The sequence below is a fragment of the Papio anubis genome, chromosome 18, assembly GCF_008728515.1.
Source record: "Papio anubis isolate 15944 chromosome 18, Panubis1.0, whole genome shotgun sequence".
Lineage (NCBI taxonomy): Eukaryota > Metazoa > Chordata > Mammalia > Primates > Cercopithecidae > Papio > Papio anubis.
The window spans coordinates 710109-731165 of record NC_044993.1 but is presented as its reverse complement, the minus strand read 5'-3'; the positions used below and the strand labels follow the sequence as shown (position 1 = coordinate 731165).

General features: G+C 57.0%; 1 protein-coding gene across 11 annotated transcripts in view; it reads right to left on the bottom strand.

Annotated features, from left to right (window-relative positions):
- Positions 1 to 21057, bottom strand: part of ANKRD11 (ankyrin repeat domain 11) — a 249941-nt gene that overhangs the window by 45903 nt on the left and 182981 nt on the right. For 6 of the 11 annotated variants that reach the window (XM_021932296.2, XM_003917322.5, XM_017953685.3 and 3 more), the window contains 5 exons: positions 17715 to 17853; positions 4627 to 4797; positions 4240 to 4443; positions 2514 to 2656; positions 20 to 167 (listed from right to left, as the gene is read on the bottom strand). In XM_021932296.2, coding sequence (XP_021787988.2) covers positions 20 to 167; positions 2514 to 2656; positions 4240 to 4443; positions 4627 to 4797; positions 17715 to 17853 — 805 coding nt within the window. Of the gene's footprint in view, positions 1 to 19; positions 168 to 2513; positions 2657 to 4239; positions 4444 to 4626; positions 4798 to 5293; positions 5413 to 17714; positions 17854 to 21057 lie in introns of all 11 variants that reach the window. The other 5 variants (XM_009197069.4, XM_017953686.3, XM_021932297.2 and 2 more) reach the window with 3 other exon arrangements.

Below are 21057 nucleotides of genomic sequence, written 5' to 3'. Positions count from 1 at the left end.
TCAGGTGGCCGTGACTTACCCGTCGAGCTCTCCTCGCTGGAAGTGTAAGTGCCTTTGCCTAACAGGAGGTTCACCATCGTGGGGGAGTTGGCCACTTTCAGCGGCGTCTCGCCTTTCCTGTTGCTCTGCTGCGGGTTCCCTCCGTACCGCAGCAGCAGTTTCACCACCTACAAGACAGGAACACCCGCGTCAAGGACTGCTGGAGAAGCACAACTCCTCTACCGTTCCGCATAACACGGCAGCCCCTTCCAAGAACCCTGGGATTCGACCCGAGAGCGGCCCCTCAGTCTGAGGGTGTGGGAGCCGAGCGCACAGGGACTGCCTGGCGAGGCTCCGGGTGCGATGGGCGAGGCCGTGGCTCCTCTGTGGGAAGGGCTGCAGCCGCAGGGGCTCCCGCACCCCTCCTGTGCTTTCCTTCAGAAGGGCTCTGCCTCCTTTGGATTTTTTTCCACCACTTCTCTGTTGCTGCGAGGAGACGACTTCCCGGGGATGTCCTCACGGAGGCGCTCCCCTCCCGCCAACAGCAAGCTCCTCAGCAGAGTGGTGCGGAGTGGCCGTGGAGGGCTCAGGCAGGAGGTCAGGGAGAAGAGTGTTATGGAGGGGCAGGGGGGACAGAATAGAGGAAACAAAGACCAAGTTTCTGCAAGCTGCTTTATTTTTTATTTTCATTTACATTAGAAAATAAAATAATCTCTCCCTTGCTTGATTTTACAAGGGTAAGGGCGGTCACACGGATGACAGAAACAGCCATGGTGACACTTCCACAGCTCCGTCCACAGCTCTGTCCAGCTGCTCATCACCCGCAACCTGAATTTCCTATGCCCAGAACAGCAACGCACTGAACTCACGTACACATTAAATATAATCCCAACTGCAGTCCAGTCTAAGAGTAGAGCGTTCAAAGAATCTGTAACGACGTTTACTATAGACTCTTGTCGCCACAGAATCCATTTCCAGTTCGTGTGTGACATGTTCTATTGTTTAATCAGCATAGAGTTCTTATGTGAGTTTTCTATGGTGACCACACAAAACCTCAGGCTTACAATTCTGGAGGTCAGAGGTCAAGCTGCTGGCAGGGCGGGGTCCTTCCTTTCCTCCATCATGGGGGCTGCTGGCAGAATTCAGTGTCTTGCAGGGCTGGGACGGAGGTCCCCAGTCCCAGCTGCTAGGGGCCGCCACACTCCTCGGCCCTCCTCTAAGGCCAGCAGCACAGGTGTGGCCCTGCTCGGGTTCTAACCTCTCCTGCTTCTGGGATCTCTCAGACTCAGCAGGAAAGGCTCACAGGCTTTAGGGCCCATGGGACTGCCCAGGACCTGCAAGATGGCCTAGGACGATTTCCCCACGTGAGGCACTCACAAGGTCTGGGGTCACAACACGGGCATCTTGGGGGCCATTATCCTGCCTACCTCACCGTAAATCCTTGACATTTTTCATAATAAAAAAATTTAAAAGTGGTAATTACAGAAGTATGAAGCTGCATCGGATGCCCCAGCCCCAACACCGCCCCCAGCGCCATTCCCCTCCCAACGGCCTCCCCGCAGTACTGAGCGAATCCCAGACACTGCAGAGCCTTTTCCAGTTCATGTCTCTGGAAGGGCCCATCAAAAAGAAACAGGGTAAACCATAACGCCATTCATCATCTTACCCAAGAGTTTAACGGTCACGTTTTAACATCAAATATGGACTCAGTGTTCTAAGTTCCCTGCTCGTCTCAGAGTCTTCAATCTACCCCCCACCCCACCTGAATGAGCTGTTTCTCAAGTCTGCTCTTTAAGGCCAAGGTGCTGTGGGCTCCGGGACCTCCCGCAATGGCCAGGCGGGGCCTGCTGCAGAGGAGCACGACGGGCCCGGGCAGATGTGGCCCCGTGTGACCCCCCAGCCTTGCTGTCCTGCCTGCAACCAGGGGCTCTCCACAGAGCTCTGGTGATGACGTCGGTGAGACCCGCCCCATCTCCAGGCAGCACCCCTGCTTTCCTGCAGGACGAGGCTGTCAGGCACAACGACCTCTCTCGGCTCCCACAGAGGCTGAGACCTCTCAGTGCCCACTGCTCCTGGGCCGGCCACAGTGGCCACTTTCTCAATCTTGAGTCTATGGTTCCGTGCACTGGCCACACCTCTTGGTGTTACCTCATTCCAGACGAGGGTGGGTCTGCCTTGCAGGTCTAAGAGCCCCACAGTGGTGACGGGGACCGGCAGCAACTCCTGCAGGCCTCCTTCCACTTGGTGTAATCCTTCACCTGCTCCAATCCAACCAGACCTACACGGCTGGCGGATACGAGCCTTTTCATAGATGGCAGGTGCTGCGAAACCTGTGAGAGGCCGTCCAGGTGCTGACCCAGGAGGGGAAAGCTGGGGGCAGACAGAGGGCACAGCTCGGCCTTCAGGGTGGGCAAGGCAAAAACTCGCTTTCCGGTGCCCCACACCATGAAACCGGCTAGCTACGGGGACAAAGAGCTACAGAACCACCCAGATGCCAGGACAGGCCGGATGTGTGAAGGACGGGGGATGCCAACCTTGTAGTGCCCGTTGTTGGCAGCGTCGTGCAAAGGCGTGTCGTCATCCAGGCCCTTGGTGTTCACCTCCGCACCTGCGGCCAGCAGCTGCTTCGCAACGTCATAGTAGCCCCGGTTACAGGCCTCGTGCAGCGCCGTCCAGCCTGGAAACAGACACTCAGGACATACGTGATTTAATCCTGGGAACTCCCCTCCTGTCTCTGGAGGCAGCACCTTGAGGATGGGCTAAGGGGCAGGGACAAGCCAGGTGGGGAGCTGCCTTGTCGTCAGGGCTGCAGTTTAGGAAGCAGGTGCCAGCCCAGAGAACCCCTCGCTTCTCTTTACTGTGGCACCCTTAGCACAATCCGTATCTAGCTTGTTAACCCCACAGACTAACAACCCACAGGGCTGACCTGCAGCAATCGCCCTAAAGGGGTAGGAGACCAGTGAACACAAGTGCCGTAAACAGCAGCCTCGTCCTCACTGATCTGGAGGCGTATGTGCCTTTGCAAAACAAGGAAGGGAAGCCTCCAGTGTCGGAAACAGGGAAACTGAGGCTGAGAGCGCCTCCTGAAGGCTGAAGAGCTGCTGCAGCAGGAGCTCCAGAGGCGCCCAGGCTCGGGCTGCATGATGAAGGCCGCCCCGGCCGGCAGCTTCTGCCTGGGGAGCTTGGGGCCCACCATCGGATGGTGTGGCCGCATGCAGCGGTGGAAACGGAGCTCAGCCCTGTGGGAAGCACATGGCAGCGCTCTGAAGAAGTTTCTTTTAGAAAAATGCTTTAAAAAAAAAAGGGCGCTAAATTAGGTTTGGGTCAGACAGCTATAAACCAGGGCAGTGGGAGAAATCTAGAAGACTTCTACCCAGACGATTTCGTTCATCTGTTCTCCTTACACTGGGAACAGACAGTTCTGGGACATGTGGACCACCCATGGTTTGATGGGGCATTTATGGAAAGAAGGGACATTAAACTCTAATCATGGGCCTTTAAGCCCCCGGGCTGTGTCAGGTCTGGGGAGACTCAGTTCTGTCCGGGTCCAAGGCAAGCCCCAGGCCCCAGCCCCGTGAAGGGAGGGAGTCTAGTCCAGGGTGTGGACCCAGCCGCGCTCCCGGCTCGGGGGCACCCTCTGCTGCAGAATGCAGCCACTTGCTAGACACACCAGGGACCGGCCCCTCCAGGGGCCTGGACGTGAGGTTTATGGAACACAGCAGAGCACGATTTAAAATTCCTCAGTTCTCTTAAAAATAGGCCAGGCATGGGGGCTCACAGCTATAATCCCAGCACTTTGGGAAGCCAAGGCGTGAGGATTTCTTGAGGCCATGAGTTCAAAACAGCCTGGGCAACTTAGCAAGACCCTGTCTCTACAAAAAATAAAAAAGTTAGCCAGGCGTGGTGGCGTGCGCCTGCACTCGGAGGGCTGAGTTGGGAACATCGCTTGAGCCCAGGAGTTCAACGTTTCAGTGAGCCGTGATCACGCCACTGCACTCCAGCCTGAGCAACAGAGCGAGACCTTGTCTAAAAATAAAAGTAACAATAAAACCCAGCAAACAAGTTTACTTTGAAATACTTTCCAAGAAACACTGATTTCTTCTCAGCAACAGCGAACCCCACCGGGGTGAGTGTGGCTGTGAACACCCCGGGCCCTGCAGAGCAGATGCACAGCCCACGAGGGCACAGCCCATCCGACCCAATGGGAGGCTCAGGGCTCCAGTGGGGCCCTCTGGCCCCTGCCAGGCACAGGGCGCCCACCTGCGAAGTCCTTGACGTTGACGTCCGCCCCCTCGCTGATGAGCTCTTTGATGCGCCGGGCGTCCCCGCGGATGGCCGCTCGGTGCAGGCGGGTCTCTCCACGCTCGTTTCTCTTGTTCACTTTATCTTTGGTTTTTGAGGCAGAGTTGGGCGTTCCCTTCTGACACACTGTAGACTGGGAGGGGTGCTTTGGTGTTGTGTCCACTGCAGGCCAAGGAGGGGACAGGTGGGCGTTACTGTGGGTGGCCCTGCTTTCTCAAATCCTCAAGAGCCCAGGCCACCGTCACGAGGTCCCTTTGCACAGGGCTTATCCTCAGCACAGCCACGAGGCTGCAACCAGGCCGAGCCCCTTCCCTGCACCAGGGACCACCCCCAGGCTGGGCTCACCTGGGCTGTTGGCAGACTCCTCAGCTGTCATCTGCATGAGAAGGGCCACCTGCTGGCGCTCGGAGAGGGGGTAGCCAGCTCGGATTCCAGACAGCCCCATGCCAAAGAGCAGCCCGGCCTTCCGGGTGACAGGCTCCTTCTTAATCCTCTTCCGCTCAGGGCCCTGCTTCTCTGTGAGGCGGGCGAGGGAGAGAGGGAGGAGAGATTTCATGCCACGGCGTCCTCCAAACCCAGGTCCTTACCTAATGTTACGGAGCCCCCTGTGTCCACCTGACAGCTGACAGAGCAGAAAGGAAGGTCTGTGAGTGGGGAAAGCACAGCGGTGCTGGGAGCATTGGTGCCACCCACCTCACCTCTCAGCAGTGACTGTGAGACCATTTAAACACCTCGTTACCAGCCCCTCAAGTCCGCTAAGCCTGGACCTCCACCGAGCATTCACTCACTCCAGGCACCTCTCCTGGGCCTCCCCAGACCTCGTACCACACATGAATGCGGTGGGACAGCTTAGCACCGGTGACCTGGCTCACACAGGACAGGTCTCTGTTAAAACACGTGCCTGTAATTAAACTCCACCTTCCCCGTCCCTCCTCCAAACAGTGCAGATATAAAATGGCAGACACAGTTTAAAACACATCAGTAAATCAAGGCCAACTGGTCAGTACTGTACCTTTCTTCTTGCTTCTAGGAACCTCCATCTCATGCCATGGTGCTTCGAGGAGCGTACCAGCCTTGCAGCACCACAACAGGGACTGGGCTGGAGGCATCTAAAGGCATCAACACAGAGCACTAACAAGACACGGTGTGAGAGCTGGGCTGTTCCACCTCAGCCTCCTCGTAACAAGCACACCCTGCACTCGTCTGACCCGTTAGAGAACTCGGCCAGCGTCTAACACAACTCACGCGCTGTGTCTTCTAAAAGAGGCAGGAGGCAGGGGCGGGGAAGAGAAGACCTCAAGCACTAAGAGTCAGGGGCACAGAAGCTGCCTCCTCCTCTGCCTGACCAGTGCCCTCCTGTGGATGGAAATCAGGGGCCAGACACCTCTGAATCCTCCTCCAGCTGCCCTGTGGGTTCTGGGGTAGGTCATGGGGTGCAAACTGCAGAGGTGCAGCACAGAGGCAAGGCTCTGCCAAGGCCTGACTTGGGGAAGAAGTGCCACCAGGGAGATATGGGCCTCTGAAGCTCTCCTCTGAGGCACCTCCTTTCCCTTCCGTTCAGCATATCCAAGAAGCCTCTCTCTTCAGGACTTAACTTCTCCCTCAGCTGGTGTTTGACCCTAGAGAGGTGGGTGACATCTGTGACAACGGGCTAACTGGACCCCACACCTGCCCGGTCACTGGAACACAGAAGGGTCTTAACTGGTCTCTTGGCTCAGCTCCCAGGGCGCAACTCCCTTGCTGTTCACCACCACAGTCCCCATGAATGTGCCCGTCGCTTTCCTCAGAAGACACTGCCCATCCACCCTAGCTCTTTCCAAGGTATCTGAGGCTGACTTCCTAGGAACTAGGTCTGGGGCATGCTGAGAATGCGGATTCGTATGTCCTATGGGACAAGCCTGCAGGAGGGCACACACCTGGCCACATCGACCTGCGTCACATTCACGGGCAAAACCCCAAGTACTGCAGGCTGCCATTGCCACCACCAGCGAGTCTGTAAACAGTCCTCAGTGCATAGATCTGAGACAGCCCTTGAGCTCTGGCACCAGCCCCTCATATAACGCGGCAAACACAGTGGTGGGGGAGGTGGCCTCGCCACCGGCCAGTGAGCCCCAGCCCACAGCCATCACTGGCGTAGCCACACCTCAGCAGCGAGCTTGGCCGTGGGTCTCTATGCGCGCACCCCATGCTTTCCCTGCACCCTGCATGCTGCCCGGGGGCCAGCCCTCCCCAGGCCTGCTTCTCATAGCCACCTCTACACAACAGAAGCAGACCCACGGCTGCCTCCCTCTAGGAAAGAGGTGGCGAAGCTGCCGGAGGAACTCCAGCTCCCCAACAGATAGCCCTCAAGTCCTCCTCTCTCCGGGAGGGGGCCCACGCTCAGCGAGCGGCTGCTCTGCCCACAGTTGCCTGGAAAAGCAGCTGAGAACCTCTGCAGGGCCCTGAACCCCAAGACCTAGCTATGCACATTCAGAGGCCTGTTCTCTCCGTCACCCAGAGCAGGGGAGTTAATGTTTTGGAGACATGAAGCCCCCTGAGAACATGAGGAAAGCAGAACCCCTGAGATACAGACTTTGCAAAGCAGCACACAGCACAGGAGACCCTGGGAGCATAGGCATCTCCTTACTCCACTGACCATCAGAAGTCAAAAGCGAGTGGGCCCCACTCTGCTGCATGTGGCCGCTAGGGGTGGACACAGGGAGGTGGGGCGGTGTTGGGGCTGCGGAGGGAGGAGCTGGGGCGGAGTTGGGGCTGCGGAGGGAGGAGCTGGGGCGGAGTTGGGACTGCGGAGGGAGGAGCTGAGGCGGTGTTGGGGCTGCGGGGAGAGGAACTGGGGCGGTGTTGGGACTCCGGAGGGAGGAGGTGGGGTGGTGTTGGGGCTGTGGTATGTTCAGATCCCAAAATGCAGATGTTACCATGCTCTTAAGTTATCAAAGGATCCTAGGAGGCGTGTGTCAGGGGAACAGGCAGGAGGCAAAGGTGTTCCTTAGAAGTCAGGCTTTAGAGTGGCAGGCCAGGAGACCACGCTGCACCCCCTCTGAGGGGCAGTGAAGAGCTGCTTTCTATGGCAAACAGAACGTGTCCCGCTCCTGCAGGGCGGCCATCTCAGGTGCAGCCCACACCCTGTGTGTGCAGACTGGGCAGGACTCAGTGCCCCAGTGACTTCCTGGGTGGGCTCCAGGGCCTGAGCCTAAGGGTCAGGGCCACATCCCTCCTGCTCCTCACCAGGCCCTCCTTCTGCTTCTGCTCTGAGCTTTGGTGAAGAAAGACTGAGTTGGCTTCCCTCACGTGGCCAGGTCAGCTTTACAGGGCTCCCAAAAATTCGTATGGAAGGTGCTGCCAACCTCCTGGTGAATTCTGGTGCCTGGAGCCACCACAGGGACCTCGCTCTGCCCTGACTCAGGAAGAGCTTGCTCCCAGGAAGCAGCGACTTCTCACCCAGTCCCGAAACAAGACGCTGTACTTGTCCTGACACAACAAAAGTCCAATATGAAACCAGATCTCCCAGGATGCCAATTTCTCCACTGTGAAACAAGCACCTGCAGCTACGAGCATCCACAAGGCCCACAACACGTACCAGACACCACCCGAGCTCCGGAGCCCAGCAAACCTGCATGTCTGTCAGGTCCGAGACACTGCCCACTCCAGGGGCTTCTGGGATAGAAGGAAAGCCCCACCCACGGAGAGAGACCCCCGTGTACCACAGCCTGCGGCTCAACAATGCCTGCTCTCCATTCCAGCCCAGCGACACCACGGTCTGAGAGCAGTTGAGCGGGTCCCTGATGTGCACACACGCCGCAGGCACCTGCACTGTCAGGCGCCACAGAAGTGGGTCCTGCAGGGGGGTCACGCACTGCCTGCCTGCCCCTCCTACCCCAGGCCTGGGCTGACCTGGAGCTGTGCGCCCCTGAGAAAGGCCCCTCTGAGAGGAGAGGCTGCAAAACCTGCTCCCTGCCCCTCCACACAGTGCAGAGCACGGCGGGTGTGGGGTGTTGTCTGCAGGGAACAAAAGGCTGAGAGCATCTGGAGCTACCCCGAGGAACAACCAGCAAGTTCCTGCAGCATTCTGCAAATTTCCTGTCTCTACTGTCCGAATAGAAGTCAAATACAATTTCTATGAATTCCAAATGGTATTCACCAAGTTGCAAAGTGGAAAACATGCAGGTCTAGGGACTGAGTCCCAGCTACAGGCAGATGTGGCCCCGGGTGGGGGGTGGGAGCAACTCCACAGGACTCAGAAGCCCCCTTCCACTCCTGCTCCGCAGTCGGAAAATGGCCTGCAGGCTCTGAGGGCTCTATGGGCTCAGGCAGCCTGGGGCTGAGGGCAGAGGTCCAGGGAGAGCCGTGGAGGGCGCCAGGAAAGGCTGAATCTTCCCAAGTCAAGCGTGTCGGCGGTGGCACCTCTGTCCACTGACCTGAGCCTGGGCGGCCACCCACCTCATCTTTAAGAAACAAGACCTGTAGGACCTTTCTTCAAACCACATCCACCTTGCCAGCCCTCTGAGGTTGGCAGCACCTCAGTACCCAGCTGGCCAATGGGAGATTCCACAGAACCCTCCCCTCCTCAGCACAGAGCTGAGACCTCCCCCGCCATGAGCCCTTTCCTGCTGCTGGAGCATGGCCTTGGCCTGGGGCAGCAGGGGCTACAGTGGATGACGCTTTTGGGAGCTGGAGCCCACTTCCTGCCCCTGCATCCAGCCAAGGCCTTTCTGAGGCAGCAAAGAGACTGGAGGTGAGCTTCCTGGGCAAATGGCAGCAGCACCTGGCTCTGTGCAGGTGTGATGGGGGGGCTGTGACCTTCCTGGGGGTGCTCTGTGCAGGTGGGATGGGGGGGCTGTGACCTTTCTGGGGGTGCTCTGTGCAGGTGGGATGGGGGAGCTGTGACCTTTCTGGGGGTGCTCTGTGCAGGTGGGATGTGGGGGCTGTGACTCGCCTGGGGGTGCTCTGCAGGGAGTGTCTTCTCTATCTGGCTGCCTTTTTTTTTTTTTAAACAAGGTCTCCCTCTGTAGCCAAGGATGGAGGCAGTGGCGCAATCTCAGCTCACCACAGCCTCCACCTCCCAGGCTCAAGCGGCCCTCCCACTTCAGCCTCCAGAGTAGCTGGGACCATAGGTGGCTGTGCCACCACATCTGGCTGCTTTTAACATCCTCCCTTTGCTGTTGTGAAAACTTCATGTCAGAGTCATATTGAAATGTCATATTTAAATGTGTAATTACTGTTCTTTCTCCTGCTTATAATTCATTACACTTCTTGAATTTGAGGCTTGTGTTTTTATGAACCTTGAAAAGCCACCGTCTCCCTGCCCTGCTCTCTCCTCTGCCGAGGTGCCTGTTGAGCTGCATTCTCTCTTCCACAGCTCCCCGCTTCCTGCGGGCTTCCTGTCTCATTTTCATTCTGTGCTCCAGTTTAGGCAATTTCTTTTGTTAGAACTTCCAATTCACCAATACTTTCTTAGGTTGTGTCTAATAAGCTACATCATCTGCCCACTGGGTTTTTTATTTCAGTGATTCTAGTTTTCCTTTCCAGATATTCCATATGCTTTAGAAACATCTGCATGATGCTCGATGGTTTTAAATCCTCCGAGGGATACTGTGCACTTAACCGTCCCAGCGTGTGAGGTCCCTGGGGCTGCCCCTGCTGACTCTCAGGACAGCTTTCTTCCTCAGCGTCTGTAATTCCAACCGGGCTCTTCGTCTGTCTGCACTCGGAGCCGCGAGGCCTGGATGAGGACGGTGTGTCTCTCCAGGGAGGGTTTGCTTTTGTGGTGGTGGGGGCCTCAGGGAGAGCGCGGCATTTCCAGCAACGGCACAAATACAGATGCCAGCCCCACCGGAGGGCAGGACTGGGTCAGAAGTCTTTGTGGTGACCTCTCAAAGCCCCTCCTCAGTACCTGTCCCTCTTAGCTGGGGGAACAGTGTCTGCTCAGATAGCCCAAAGTGTCCAGGAAGTGTGGCCTCCTTGAGAGGACAAGCTTTTCGTGGGGTCTGGGCTCAGAGCCCCTTCCTCTACCTCCCCGGGAGGTCTGAGGTTGGGCTCCAATGCAGAGACCCTGAGGTAGGGCCGCAGGGATGTGGAGCTGTGTGGCCTCTGCTACTCATCTGAACAAATGCCTTTTGTATCAATCATTTAGCACCTCTAATTTCTAGGCTTTTCTAGCAAGTCTTTTAGGGGACACAGGCCATGATACTGTCAACATAGGAAAATGTGCGACTCCCGCATCCCACCGTAAAACTCAAAGATGTCAAAATACATTCTTGATTCTGCTACACAAAGGGATGTTTCCATGGTGATATTTTCAAACAAGAGAAAGTTCATGGCCAGTGGCGGTTACAGCTCATGGAACGGATGGGCAGGGCCAGGTGCAGCTTGGTGGCATGGCTGCTGCTCACAGATTCTGTCCACTTCACTAAAACCAAACATCTGGCCTCATCTGGATGTTCACAGCCATGAAATACAGCACTTCTGGCCAAGAAGTCTAATCAGAGCCCATCTACACCAGGCGGATGGTCCAGATCACCAAGTTCCCACCCAAGCACTGAGCTCAACTCACACAAACGAGGGCGCAGCAGTCCTGCCACCGACACCCCCTCGGGGCAGCAAGACAGGAGCTCCCCACAGCCTGTCCTGGGCCAACAAGAGAAGCTGGCAGGGCCCCCGCTGAGTCCTGTGAGCCACTGTGTGTGGTGAGAATGGCTTCTCCTTCCAATCTCCAGGTTTCTCTCTGTTTCTGCCTTCTTTCTGTCAGTTACCATTATTGATCACTTAAAGAAAGACAGGGCCTACCCCGTCTGCTGCGTGACCTCAGCCCTCCTGCCTGCCAATGGGAGCTGGGGTCATCTCTTAGGCCTTTCAGCTTCAGCTTCTTCTGTAGTATATGTGAAGGGGTCATACAGAGATGAGGCTGTGCGTCCAGCCCTTGCCTGCACGACCTCCATGCCTTCCCCATCTCCAGGTCAGGGTGGGGTGGAAGGACCGGTTCCACAGGAAGCTTGTGGAGGCAAACAGGGTAACATGGCAAGGGTGGGAAGGAGCAGGGTCTAAGCCCCATGGTGGTTTCACCAGCATTCAGCTGTCACCATGGTGAACAGGAAGCGAAGAAGGAAGGAAGCAATGTCGGCAAAAGGGCTCAGATGACAACCGAACAGCTTCCCACCCTGGGCCTCCTTTCCACACACACAGCGTCATGGGTATTTTAAAATAAACAAGATCAACGTCCAAACCTGCACTGAGGCCTGAGTTGTGTCTGTCACTCCTGCAGGGCACAGGCCTGCCTGGTCGAGTGCGTAGGCGGTGAGAGCACAGGGCTGGGGCGGGGGGCTCCTCTGTCAAGGGGCCACAGCTCCTCACACAGCAGAGCTTTACGGATGAAAGGGCTTAGAGGCACAGAAAGGTTGAGAAATGGGCCCAAAGTCCCACCGCAGGGAGCCACGAGGCAGCAGATGCCCCCACGCGCCCCCCCCTCAGCTGACGGCTCCCACGGAAGCCACCACCTTTATCCTGAGTCCTGGGGTCCTGTCAAATCGCTGAGCCTGCGGTGGTCTCGTGGACCCCAGCTTGTCTGTGTTGTGTTGACAACATGGGCCTGGCTATCGGCCCAAGTGCACTTCTGAGGGGAGTCAGGGAGGCCTCTGCTGCAGCTTGGGGAGTATGGAATTTTAAACAGGAAGAACCTTCCCTATGTGTGAGAAACTGCTTACATCCAGAGAGGAAAAATGGTTGGGAAGTAGTAGGACCAGAGACCAATCACGCGGAGTTCTTCATCATGTGAAAATATTTTATTTTGATGTGCTTTTTCATGAGTGCCTGAATGTGGTGGCTCTTAGGGTAACCCCAGAATCCTCACCATGGCAACAAGACCTGGCCACCACCCTCACCACGACCACCACGGCCTTTGCTGCAGCCCCACTCTGCCTCCCCGCAGGCTGCTTGCATGCCAGCACCCATGGCCACGCACCCTCTGGCAGGACCGAAGTCCTCTGTATTCAGAGGCCGACCTTGCTTTCCTGAGGCTCAGGAGGTAGCAGAGGGTCAGGCTGCGGCAGGGGCCCCCGTGTAGCCAGGAAAGGAGGAAGAGTCTGCTGAGGTTTCTCGGGAAGGAGATGGTGTGGAAGTGACTGTGGCTCTGGTCCTGCCTGGTAGGAGTTCTACAGGGGAGGGGCCTGGCCTTGGGCTGGCCCTGCCCTGCGTGGGATCCGTGCCCTGCATGGGGTTCTTGGGGTCTGTGCTCTGTGTGGGGTCTGTGCCCTGCGTGGGGTCTTTGCCCTGCGAGGAGTGTGTGGGATCCGTGCCCTGCGTGGGGTGCTTAGGGTCTGTGCCCTGTGTAGGGTGCGTGGGGTCTGTGCCCTGTGTGGGGTGCGTGGGGTCTGTGCCCTGTGTGGGGTGTGTGGCGTCTGTGCCCTGCGTGGGTGCCTGCCCTGTGTAGGGTGCGTGGGGTCTGTGCCCTGTGTGGGTGCATGGGGTCTGCTACGTGCTCGGTGAGAAACTGCATCAGGGCTGCCCGCCGTGTGTTGCTAACATCCCCACACACGTGAGTGCCTTGGGACCCTCGTCAGGACACTGAGCTGAGGCCACCGGTCCACAGCACACTGCAGTGCACACGCCCTTCTTGGCAAGAGGCTCCCGGGGTGCCATGCTCTCCAGGCACCTGCCCTGCCTGCGAGCACAGCCTGGCCCCTGCTGCACTCTGCTCTCTCTGCCCGCTCGGGTCCACTGCGGCTGAGTGGATGGGAGAAGCCTCTTCCACTTCACACACGCGTCGCCTCTAGCACTGGGCAAGGTCTGGCATTCAGAGTTCCAAGATCCCACAGACCCCCGTGGCTAAGTCTGTCTTCCCTCCAGGAACGGGGAAGCAGGAGCCGTCAGGGCAGCCGTCTCCTATCTGAGGCACCAGGAACAAACATGACGTCAGGAAAAGACTGAAGGTGCCAAGCACCTAACGCTGAAGGAGCCAGCATGTGCCCGCCAGCACTGCAGAGCACACACCCCAGGCACCAGAGACCAGGGTGTTATTCACAGGTCAAAGCAAAATAAGAAAATCATAATTTTTCCCCTTGTTCCAAAGAAACATCCACGTGCAGAGGGCAGGCAGCTTCGGCCCACGGCGCTCCTGACGAGGGCTCCCTCGCGGCTGCCCCAGGACAAGCAGGACCCCGGCGGTCCTAGGCAGGGAGAAGCGAGACTCAGGGTCACAGACGAAGGCGCAGGAGAAACAGCGGGGCAGGAGGCTCCCCAGAACCCCAGGGAGGCCAGGCAAACTGGCACAGCAACCTCAAAAACATGTGCTGATTGACTGATTATTTATTTATCTATTTTATTTTTTACGGACAGGGTCTCACTCTGTCGCCCAGGCTGCAGTGCAGTGGCGCAATCACGGCTCACCGTGGCCTTGACCTCCTGGCCTCAAGGGACCCTCCCGCCAAAGTGCTGGAAGGGTGTGAGCGCCTGCGCCTGGCTACTTTTAGATTTTTTAAGTGCTGGGAAAACTTACACATATGAAAAAGTAGACAAAGTAGTATAATTTGAAGCAAATCCCAGATATCATATAATTCAATATGAATGCTTTCAGTGACAAGGGTTTTTAAACTGAGACCACCATTGAGGTGGTAGAGGACAGACTTCAAAAGCAGATACAAGAGGCCCCAGGCAACCAGGGCAGGCAGAGCAGGGCAGGCAAGATGGGATCAAAGTCCCAGGGCAAGCTGGTCTGAGAGGGCTCGGTGGGCAGAGCTGTCTTGGGGCCAGGACATGGCAGGTGCCTTCCCACTCCTTACTGCACCCACAGCCCTTACAGAGGTCTGGTCCTGGGACAGGCTCTTGCCTGGCACTCTGGAACGCGCAAAGGTGATTGTGTCACATGCTCACGTCTGTCTGGACAGCCTCCAGGCTGCTGTGTAGGGACCACGCAGATGCACAGCCTTGGGGACTGCTTTAAACTGCGCTGATTCACGACAGACAGAACCACGTTATTCTTGGCAGGCCGCCCCTAGCCCTGACTAAGCACTGCAGAGGCTGCATCTCCATGGGACTGGACCACGGGCAGGGCTGACTCCACCCCGCGTGTGGGAGGCGGGAAGCCATCCCCAAGGCAACACGGAAGTCTCTGAGGCAGGTGTGCCAGCCTCTCCCACTTGGACACAGCCAAGGTACCTGGGACGGTGGTGACCCTGCATCCCTCCCACCATGGCAAGGGGCACTGGCTGCGCCTGCTCAGCAGAGGGCGCTGCAGGGGCACTGCAGGAGGAGAGCCTGGCAGGGATGCCTCGGTGCACCCACACCTCTCCAGAGGGGCCTGACTCCTGGGGACCAGAGAAGAGTCTCTCGTCTGTCACATGTCGGTTAACCCTGCACCAATGTTTCTCTTCTCATCCCTGCTGTGGCCACCAGATGGGTACAGCCCTCCACCCCACTCATTTCTGAGCAAGAACTGCTCCTCTGGGGGCAGGAGCGGGGTGCAGCGTGTGTGAGAGTCACAGCACCCAGCAGCCTGCCTCCTGGCCCAGGGTGGGGCTGACCGCACTGGAGTTGGACTTGCTGCTATTTATTTATTTAGAGAGGGAGTCTTGCTCTGTCGCCAGGCTGGAGTGCAATGGTGCAATCGTGGCTCACTGCAACCTCCACCTACTGGGTTCAAGCAATTCTCCTGCCTCATCCTCCTGAGTAGCTGGGATTAGAGGCGCGTGCCATCACGCCTGGCTAATTTGTGTATTTTTAGTAGAGACGGGGGTATAGTTTCTTCATGTTGGCCAGGCTGGTCTCGAACTCCTGACCTTGTGATCCACCCGCCTCGGCCTCCCAAAGTACTGGGATTACAGGCGTGAGCCACTGCGCCTGGCCGTGGACTCGCTACTTTAAGAGGGTCCTGGTTAAAATGCAAGCTTCTAGGATAAGCAATGCTCCACATTCATACATCAGAACAATCTTCCCAGGAAATCTAGTTTTGCGACATTAAACAAGAAGTTATTAAAATTGGCCCCAAAAGGGTGATAAACACAGGAGGACAAATACTATATTTCTTAGGTCTTTCTGTCACAGTCCTTGCCTGGAAAATTCTATTTTCAAAATGTTCTTTACTGTTTTCCCACCTCACAGGGATTCTCACCTACCCTGTCCTCACCTGGGCCTGCCCCTCACAGAGAAAGGACGTGGTGTTCAACACACAGTTCCAGGAGCGCTCAGGGCTGTGGCAGAAAATATCCCAGAGACCCACAGATAGTGAGAACGGCCTCAGTGGGCCAGCGGGGCTGGCACCAGGCAGGCGCTAACCATCAACAGACAGACCCCGGAAGATTCTGACAACACAGCAGGGCCCTGGAGGAGAGCTTCTCTCCACAATGACGAAACGGCCACCACAAAGAGACCTGACCAGCCAGACGGGGTGGGCACCGGGTAGCCCTGGGAACACCACCTTACCAAGCGGGATCGTTCCCCTAGGAAGCAGAAGCAGATGCTTGTCTCATTAACCCTTTCAGCAACACTTCCAGAGACATCACAGAAACACCTCAAAGGTCTGAGGCCAACTCCACATGGCCACTGTACAAAGAGCTAACAACTACGCATCCATGTGACGGCCTCCTACAGCCAAAACCAGCATGGGACCAAAAAGAGCAAGCACAGGGTTTTCAGGACTGGACTGATTTTCTCTAGGCCTAAAGCCCGAGCGGACATAGCACCGCTGGGAGCTCCCGGGAGTCGCCCAGGCCCTCCCTTCTGGGGGCTGAGGTCCCTCGCAGGACCTGTCCACTCACTTCCCTGTGCCTCCCAATGTTCTTCCTTGGAGCTGTCCGCTGCGGGGAAGAGGAGTCCTCCGGGCCTGTGCTGGTGTCCCTGCAGCCTTCCTGTCCCCAGATGTGCTGGCCCAGAGACAGGAGCCATGTGCCTGGCACTGCACCTGCCCCTCACTTCCCACCTGGGAAAACCAGCCCTCTCCGCTGGCCTTTCACTCGGCAGAGTCTCCACCTGGCTACTGTGAACACATCCCCGGAGCACCCCACATAGGACAGGAGGGGCCACGGGCCTGCGGCAGCCACACAATCATGAAGGCTGAAGCTTCCTGAGCTGTGCTGACAAAAGCCGGGGCCTGGATCCTCTTTACTGGCTGTGCCTGCTGCTGTTCCTCTTCAACAGTCTCCTTAGTATCACGAGTCCCTATCACCTGGACCACTTCCCCGTCTGCTCTCAAACCCACATCCTGGCACAGCCTCTACGCCCTGTGCTATGGCTGCATTCAAGGAGTCTTAGGAGGCCAGGGACAGAGCCCAGGGCCTGACACAGCACGTCAGGCCGGTTCACTCCAGGCTTTGTGGCCAGCTTAGTGCTCTACTGCCTCCAACCTTCCCCAGCAGGGCTGTAGAGAAGCTGGATGACCAGGAGGACAAGGAGGCCTCTGGACACAAGAATCACCAAAGAACAAGCATGGCCAGCGCAGAGGCCTGGGCTCCCCGCTGAGCAGCTCAAGACAGAATCCACTGGAAGGGGCACTGCAGGAGGCGCTGAACCCGCCAGGAGTGTGTGCACATGAACACACACGGGCTTGCACATGGGCACACAGGTATGAACACGCACACATGGGCACATACATGCACACGGACATATGCACATGGGCGCACATATACACAGGCACACACAAGCACACATACATGGGCACACACAGGAACACACATGGGCGCACATATACACAGGCACACACATGGGCACACACAAGCACACATACATAGGCACACACATGGGCATACACAGGCGCACATACAGGCACATACACAGGCACACACGGGTACACACACACATGCACACACACACGGGTACACACACAAGCACATACATGGGCACATACGGGCACATGTACACAGATACACGGGCATGTGCCCATGGGCACACACACAGGCGCGCACACACACACAGGCACACACGGGCACACATACACACAGGTACACACTCTGGCATAGGCACATGCACACAGCACACGCATTCCTGCTCTGCAGCCTCAGATCCCACCTGCGCTTGGGAAGACTTCCCTGCCTCCTGCTCACTTTTAGGGCTCCCTTTGGTTTTTACTACAAGCAATGGAGCTTCTTCCTGTGCCTTTGTGGCCCTGAGGGGAACCACTGTCTCCCTCCTGTGTCCAGCTGTCAGAAGACCCACAGGTCAGAAGCCCTATACCTCGCCCAGGGCTGGACACGCACCGGGTGCATCTCCACACGTGTGGGACCCGAGAGTGAAGCTCTCCAATCAGCCCTGGGGGCCTGAGCCTCGGGTGAAGAGGAGGTGGCACGTGGGGGCCTGTGCCCCGCCCCTGCTGCCCCTTGCCTGGACGGCGTGCAGGGTGCTACCGTGGGTCCCAGTGCAAAGCCAGAGGTGCGGGGACTGGGGACACCCTGCCTGGGCTGCTCCGGGCAGCCTGTGGAGGGCTGAGTGCAGGAGGGGCTGCGGGCTGGTACCTGTGTCCGAGTCCTTCTGCTCCCCATTGGCGCCCGCAGTGAAGGGCAGCTTCCGCTTGCTGGCTCGCTCCCTCACCTCCTTCCCGCCATCGCCACGCTCCAGTTTTGGGGTCTTGGTTAGAGAAACTTTATCTTTATCCTAGAAAAGAAAGGGATACATTCAATCGTGATTCCCAAATTACATTCTTTTTTTTTTTTTGAGACGGAGTCTCGCTCTGTCGCCCAGGCTGGAGTGCAGTGGCCGGATCTCAGCTCACTGCAAGCTCCGCCTCCCCGGTTCACGCCATTCTCCTGCCTCAGCCTCCCGAGTAGCTGGGACTACAGGCGCCCGCCACCTCGCCCGGCTAGTTTTTTTTTTTTGTATTTTCAGTAGAGACGGGGTTTCACTGTGTTAGCCAGGATGGTCTCGATCTCCTGACCTCGTGATCCGCCCATCTTGGCCTCCCAAAGTGCTGGGATTACAGGCTTGAGCCACCGCGCCCGGCCCCAAATTACATTCTTAAGCTCTCAAGATTTTGTTTCATGTGCCAGGAGAAGCAAATCTCTTATTTGGGCAACGAACACCCTCCCTGCGCCCCAGGGTGTGGCTGTGTGAGGCGGGTCACTGACCGCAGGACCTTCACCCAGAAGCCTGGGGCCGGGCTGTGGCTCAGCCCTGATTCTGGCCCATTTCTCATCCTGTGCACCGGAGGGACGCTCAGGAAATCACTGGTGTGTGTGTGGAGAAAGCAGAGGAGACAGACACGTGCTACCTCCCACTCCACTCCTGCCTTTCTGGGAGGTACTGAACAATGAGGAAAAACAAGGGCTTTGCCTTCCCAAAAGAGAGGCGCTGCCACACACAGCCAGGTTCCCATCAGGAGCCTCCTGTGGAGTGAAGGCCAGTAGGGTCTCGGGGGGCACGTCTTCAGGTGAGGGGCCGGGTGTGGCTCCCTGTAGCCTGAGTTCTGAGTTCTGTCAGAGCACGTCTTCCTCTGCCTGTTTCACACTGGCTGTGCTGCAGTTTTGCCTTTTCCATTCCCGAACATGGACTTTTCCACTGTTCTAGAGACCACTGAGCAGCCCCTAGCCCCATCTCTGCCCTCCCTGGAGCTCCAGGAAGGAGTCCCTGTGGGGTAGCGGAGCCCCTCGCAGGCCTAAATGCAGGGCCCACCCACCAGGCAAGAAGCAGGGCAGGGACTGTGAAGCCCCAACTCCATCCAGCCCCGGCCCCAAGGTTGGCCTTGAGCAAGCACTGCCTCAATGACATAATCCACTGGCTGGAAGACGTGCCCTGGGGATGGGGAAGGGAGCCTGTGCGACACACACAGCACTCGGGACGTGGGGAGGCAGACGGTGCGACACACACAGCCCCTCTCCCCATCAGTAAGCCTTCTTTCTGGAACTTTCCCTAGGTAAGCTGCCGGCAAATACCGTGTGCAGTGGTCAGCGGCGCCTTCAGCGCACTGGAGGCCTCAGCTGCTCCTGGGCTGAGATGCCCAACTGTCCCTGGGAGAAGCCCAAGCATCCCCAGCCACGGTCCTGCCTCCTGGGACCCAGATGCATCTTCTAGCTTGACTGATCAACACTGCATCCACCAAACCTGGCAGTTAACCAGAGACATCCCTGAGTGACCATGAGAGCACTTTCGAGAACATGCTGCAAGCTCACAGGGCAACTGGAGTTAAAGAGAAGCTGCCAAGCAGACCAGAGCCATGGCAATGTGCCCACCTCTCCAGTGAGACACGGGGACAGGAGGAGGGTCCCAGATGGATCTCTGGGGAGATGGGCCCTCAGGAACGCAACACCCACCCCAGCAGTGCAGGTCCTTCCGGCCCTCGGCCTGGGTGCCCAGATGCAGCTCATCTGCTGCCTGGCTGCAGCTCCACTGAGCTTTTCTATGGCCCCTCGGAGTGCAGTCCCCACCTGGAATGTGAGAGGCATCCTCCTCGGGGCCGGGGAATGACAGGAAAGAATGGCACACACCAGGAAGAAGCCCCAATCTTAAACTCCTTCCTCCAGGAACACTCCTGGCCCAGTGTGTGGTTCCATCGGACATCTGAAGAGAGGCTCATAACGCTAATTTCAGAACCTGATGAGGGGTGGGTTCTACTACACATGTGAAGAGGCCACCATAACCCGCATTTCAGAACCTGATGAGGGCATTCTACACTAAGAAAATTATAACCAACATACCTTATGAACACAGACAGGATATATATATAAAAAGATAACACAAATGATAGGAACAAGAACAGATTTGAGAATGCAAGAAATTTAAAAAGCAATGTATTTCACCACACTAAGAAAATAAAGGAAGGAAAACCATGTGCTCATTTCAACAGCTCCAGAAAAGGCCTGTGATGAAATTCCACAGTTTGTGATGTGGGAGGAAAGCCCCAAACTGATCAAGGCCTCCGGGAGCCTGGACAGAAGGAACACTGTCCTCAGGGCCACGGTCAAGGCAAGACTGCCTACAGGCACCTCCGCCAGGCACGTCACTAAAGAAAATACCCAAATAGACAATGGACACCCGAAACGGTGTTTCTCATCAGGAAAATGCAAATGACAGCCACGAGGAGATGCACACCAGCACCTCCACCAGGACAGCTGGGAGAAGACAGGCTCGGCAGACCCCAGCAAACGCCGGCGAGGCTTCGAGGGAGAGCTGCGGGTCCGTTTCCCACGACGTGTTCACAAACAAGCACAAGGCTGTTCAAAGGCTGTTTTGTTCGTAATACAAAAAATGACACAACTAAACTGCCCGTCCAAAGGCAAATGAACAATTCTAGAATACAAATGGAATACCGCCGGGGATGTGAGCCGCGAACACGGGGGGTGTGTACCATAAACACGGGGTGTGCACCATGAACACGGGGTACGCACCATGGAAAGGGGGGTGCATAGCATAAACTCCGAGGGTGAGCGCCATGAAAACGTGGTGTGCACAGTAAACACCAGGGGTGCGCGCAATAAACACAGGAGGTGTGTACAGTCTCGTGGAGCAGCCCTATGCATACAGTGGCAGATGCATCTGGCAACCAAGCTGGGAATATCTGTACCCCAAAGAGAAGCCCTCCTCTGGAATCAGACTGGGCTCAATCCCTTTCTTCACACATGGAAGCTTCTAGAAGACGGCACAGGAGGACATGTTCACCACCAGAAGAAAACACACACCACACCACCATGTGACGTCACCACATGCCCGTCCACGTGCCCGTCCACACACCTGTCAGCGTTGCTGACGTCAGGCCCACACACTGAGCGCTGGCAGGGATGCGGGTTCCCTGGTGGTTCTTGGGGCACACTGGCTCATCGACAGAAGGGCCCACAAATGCTGGGCATGACCACAGTCACAAAGGGA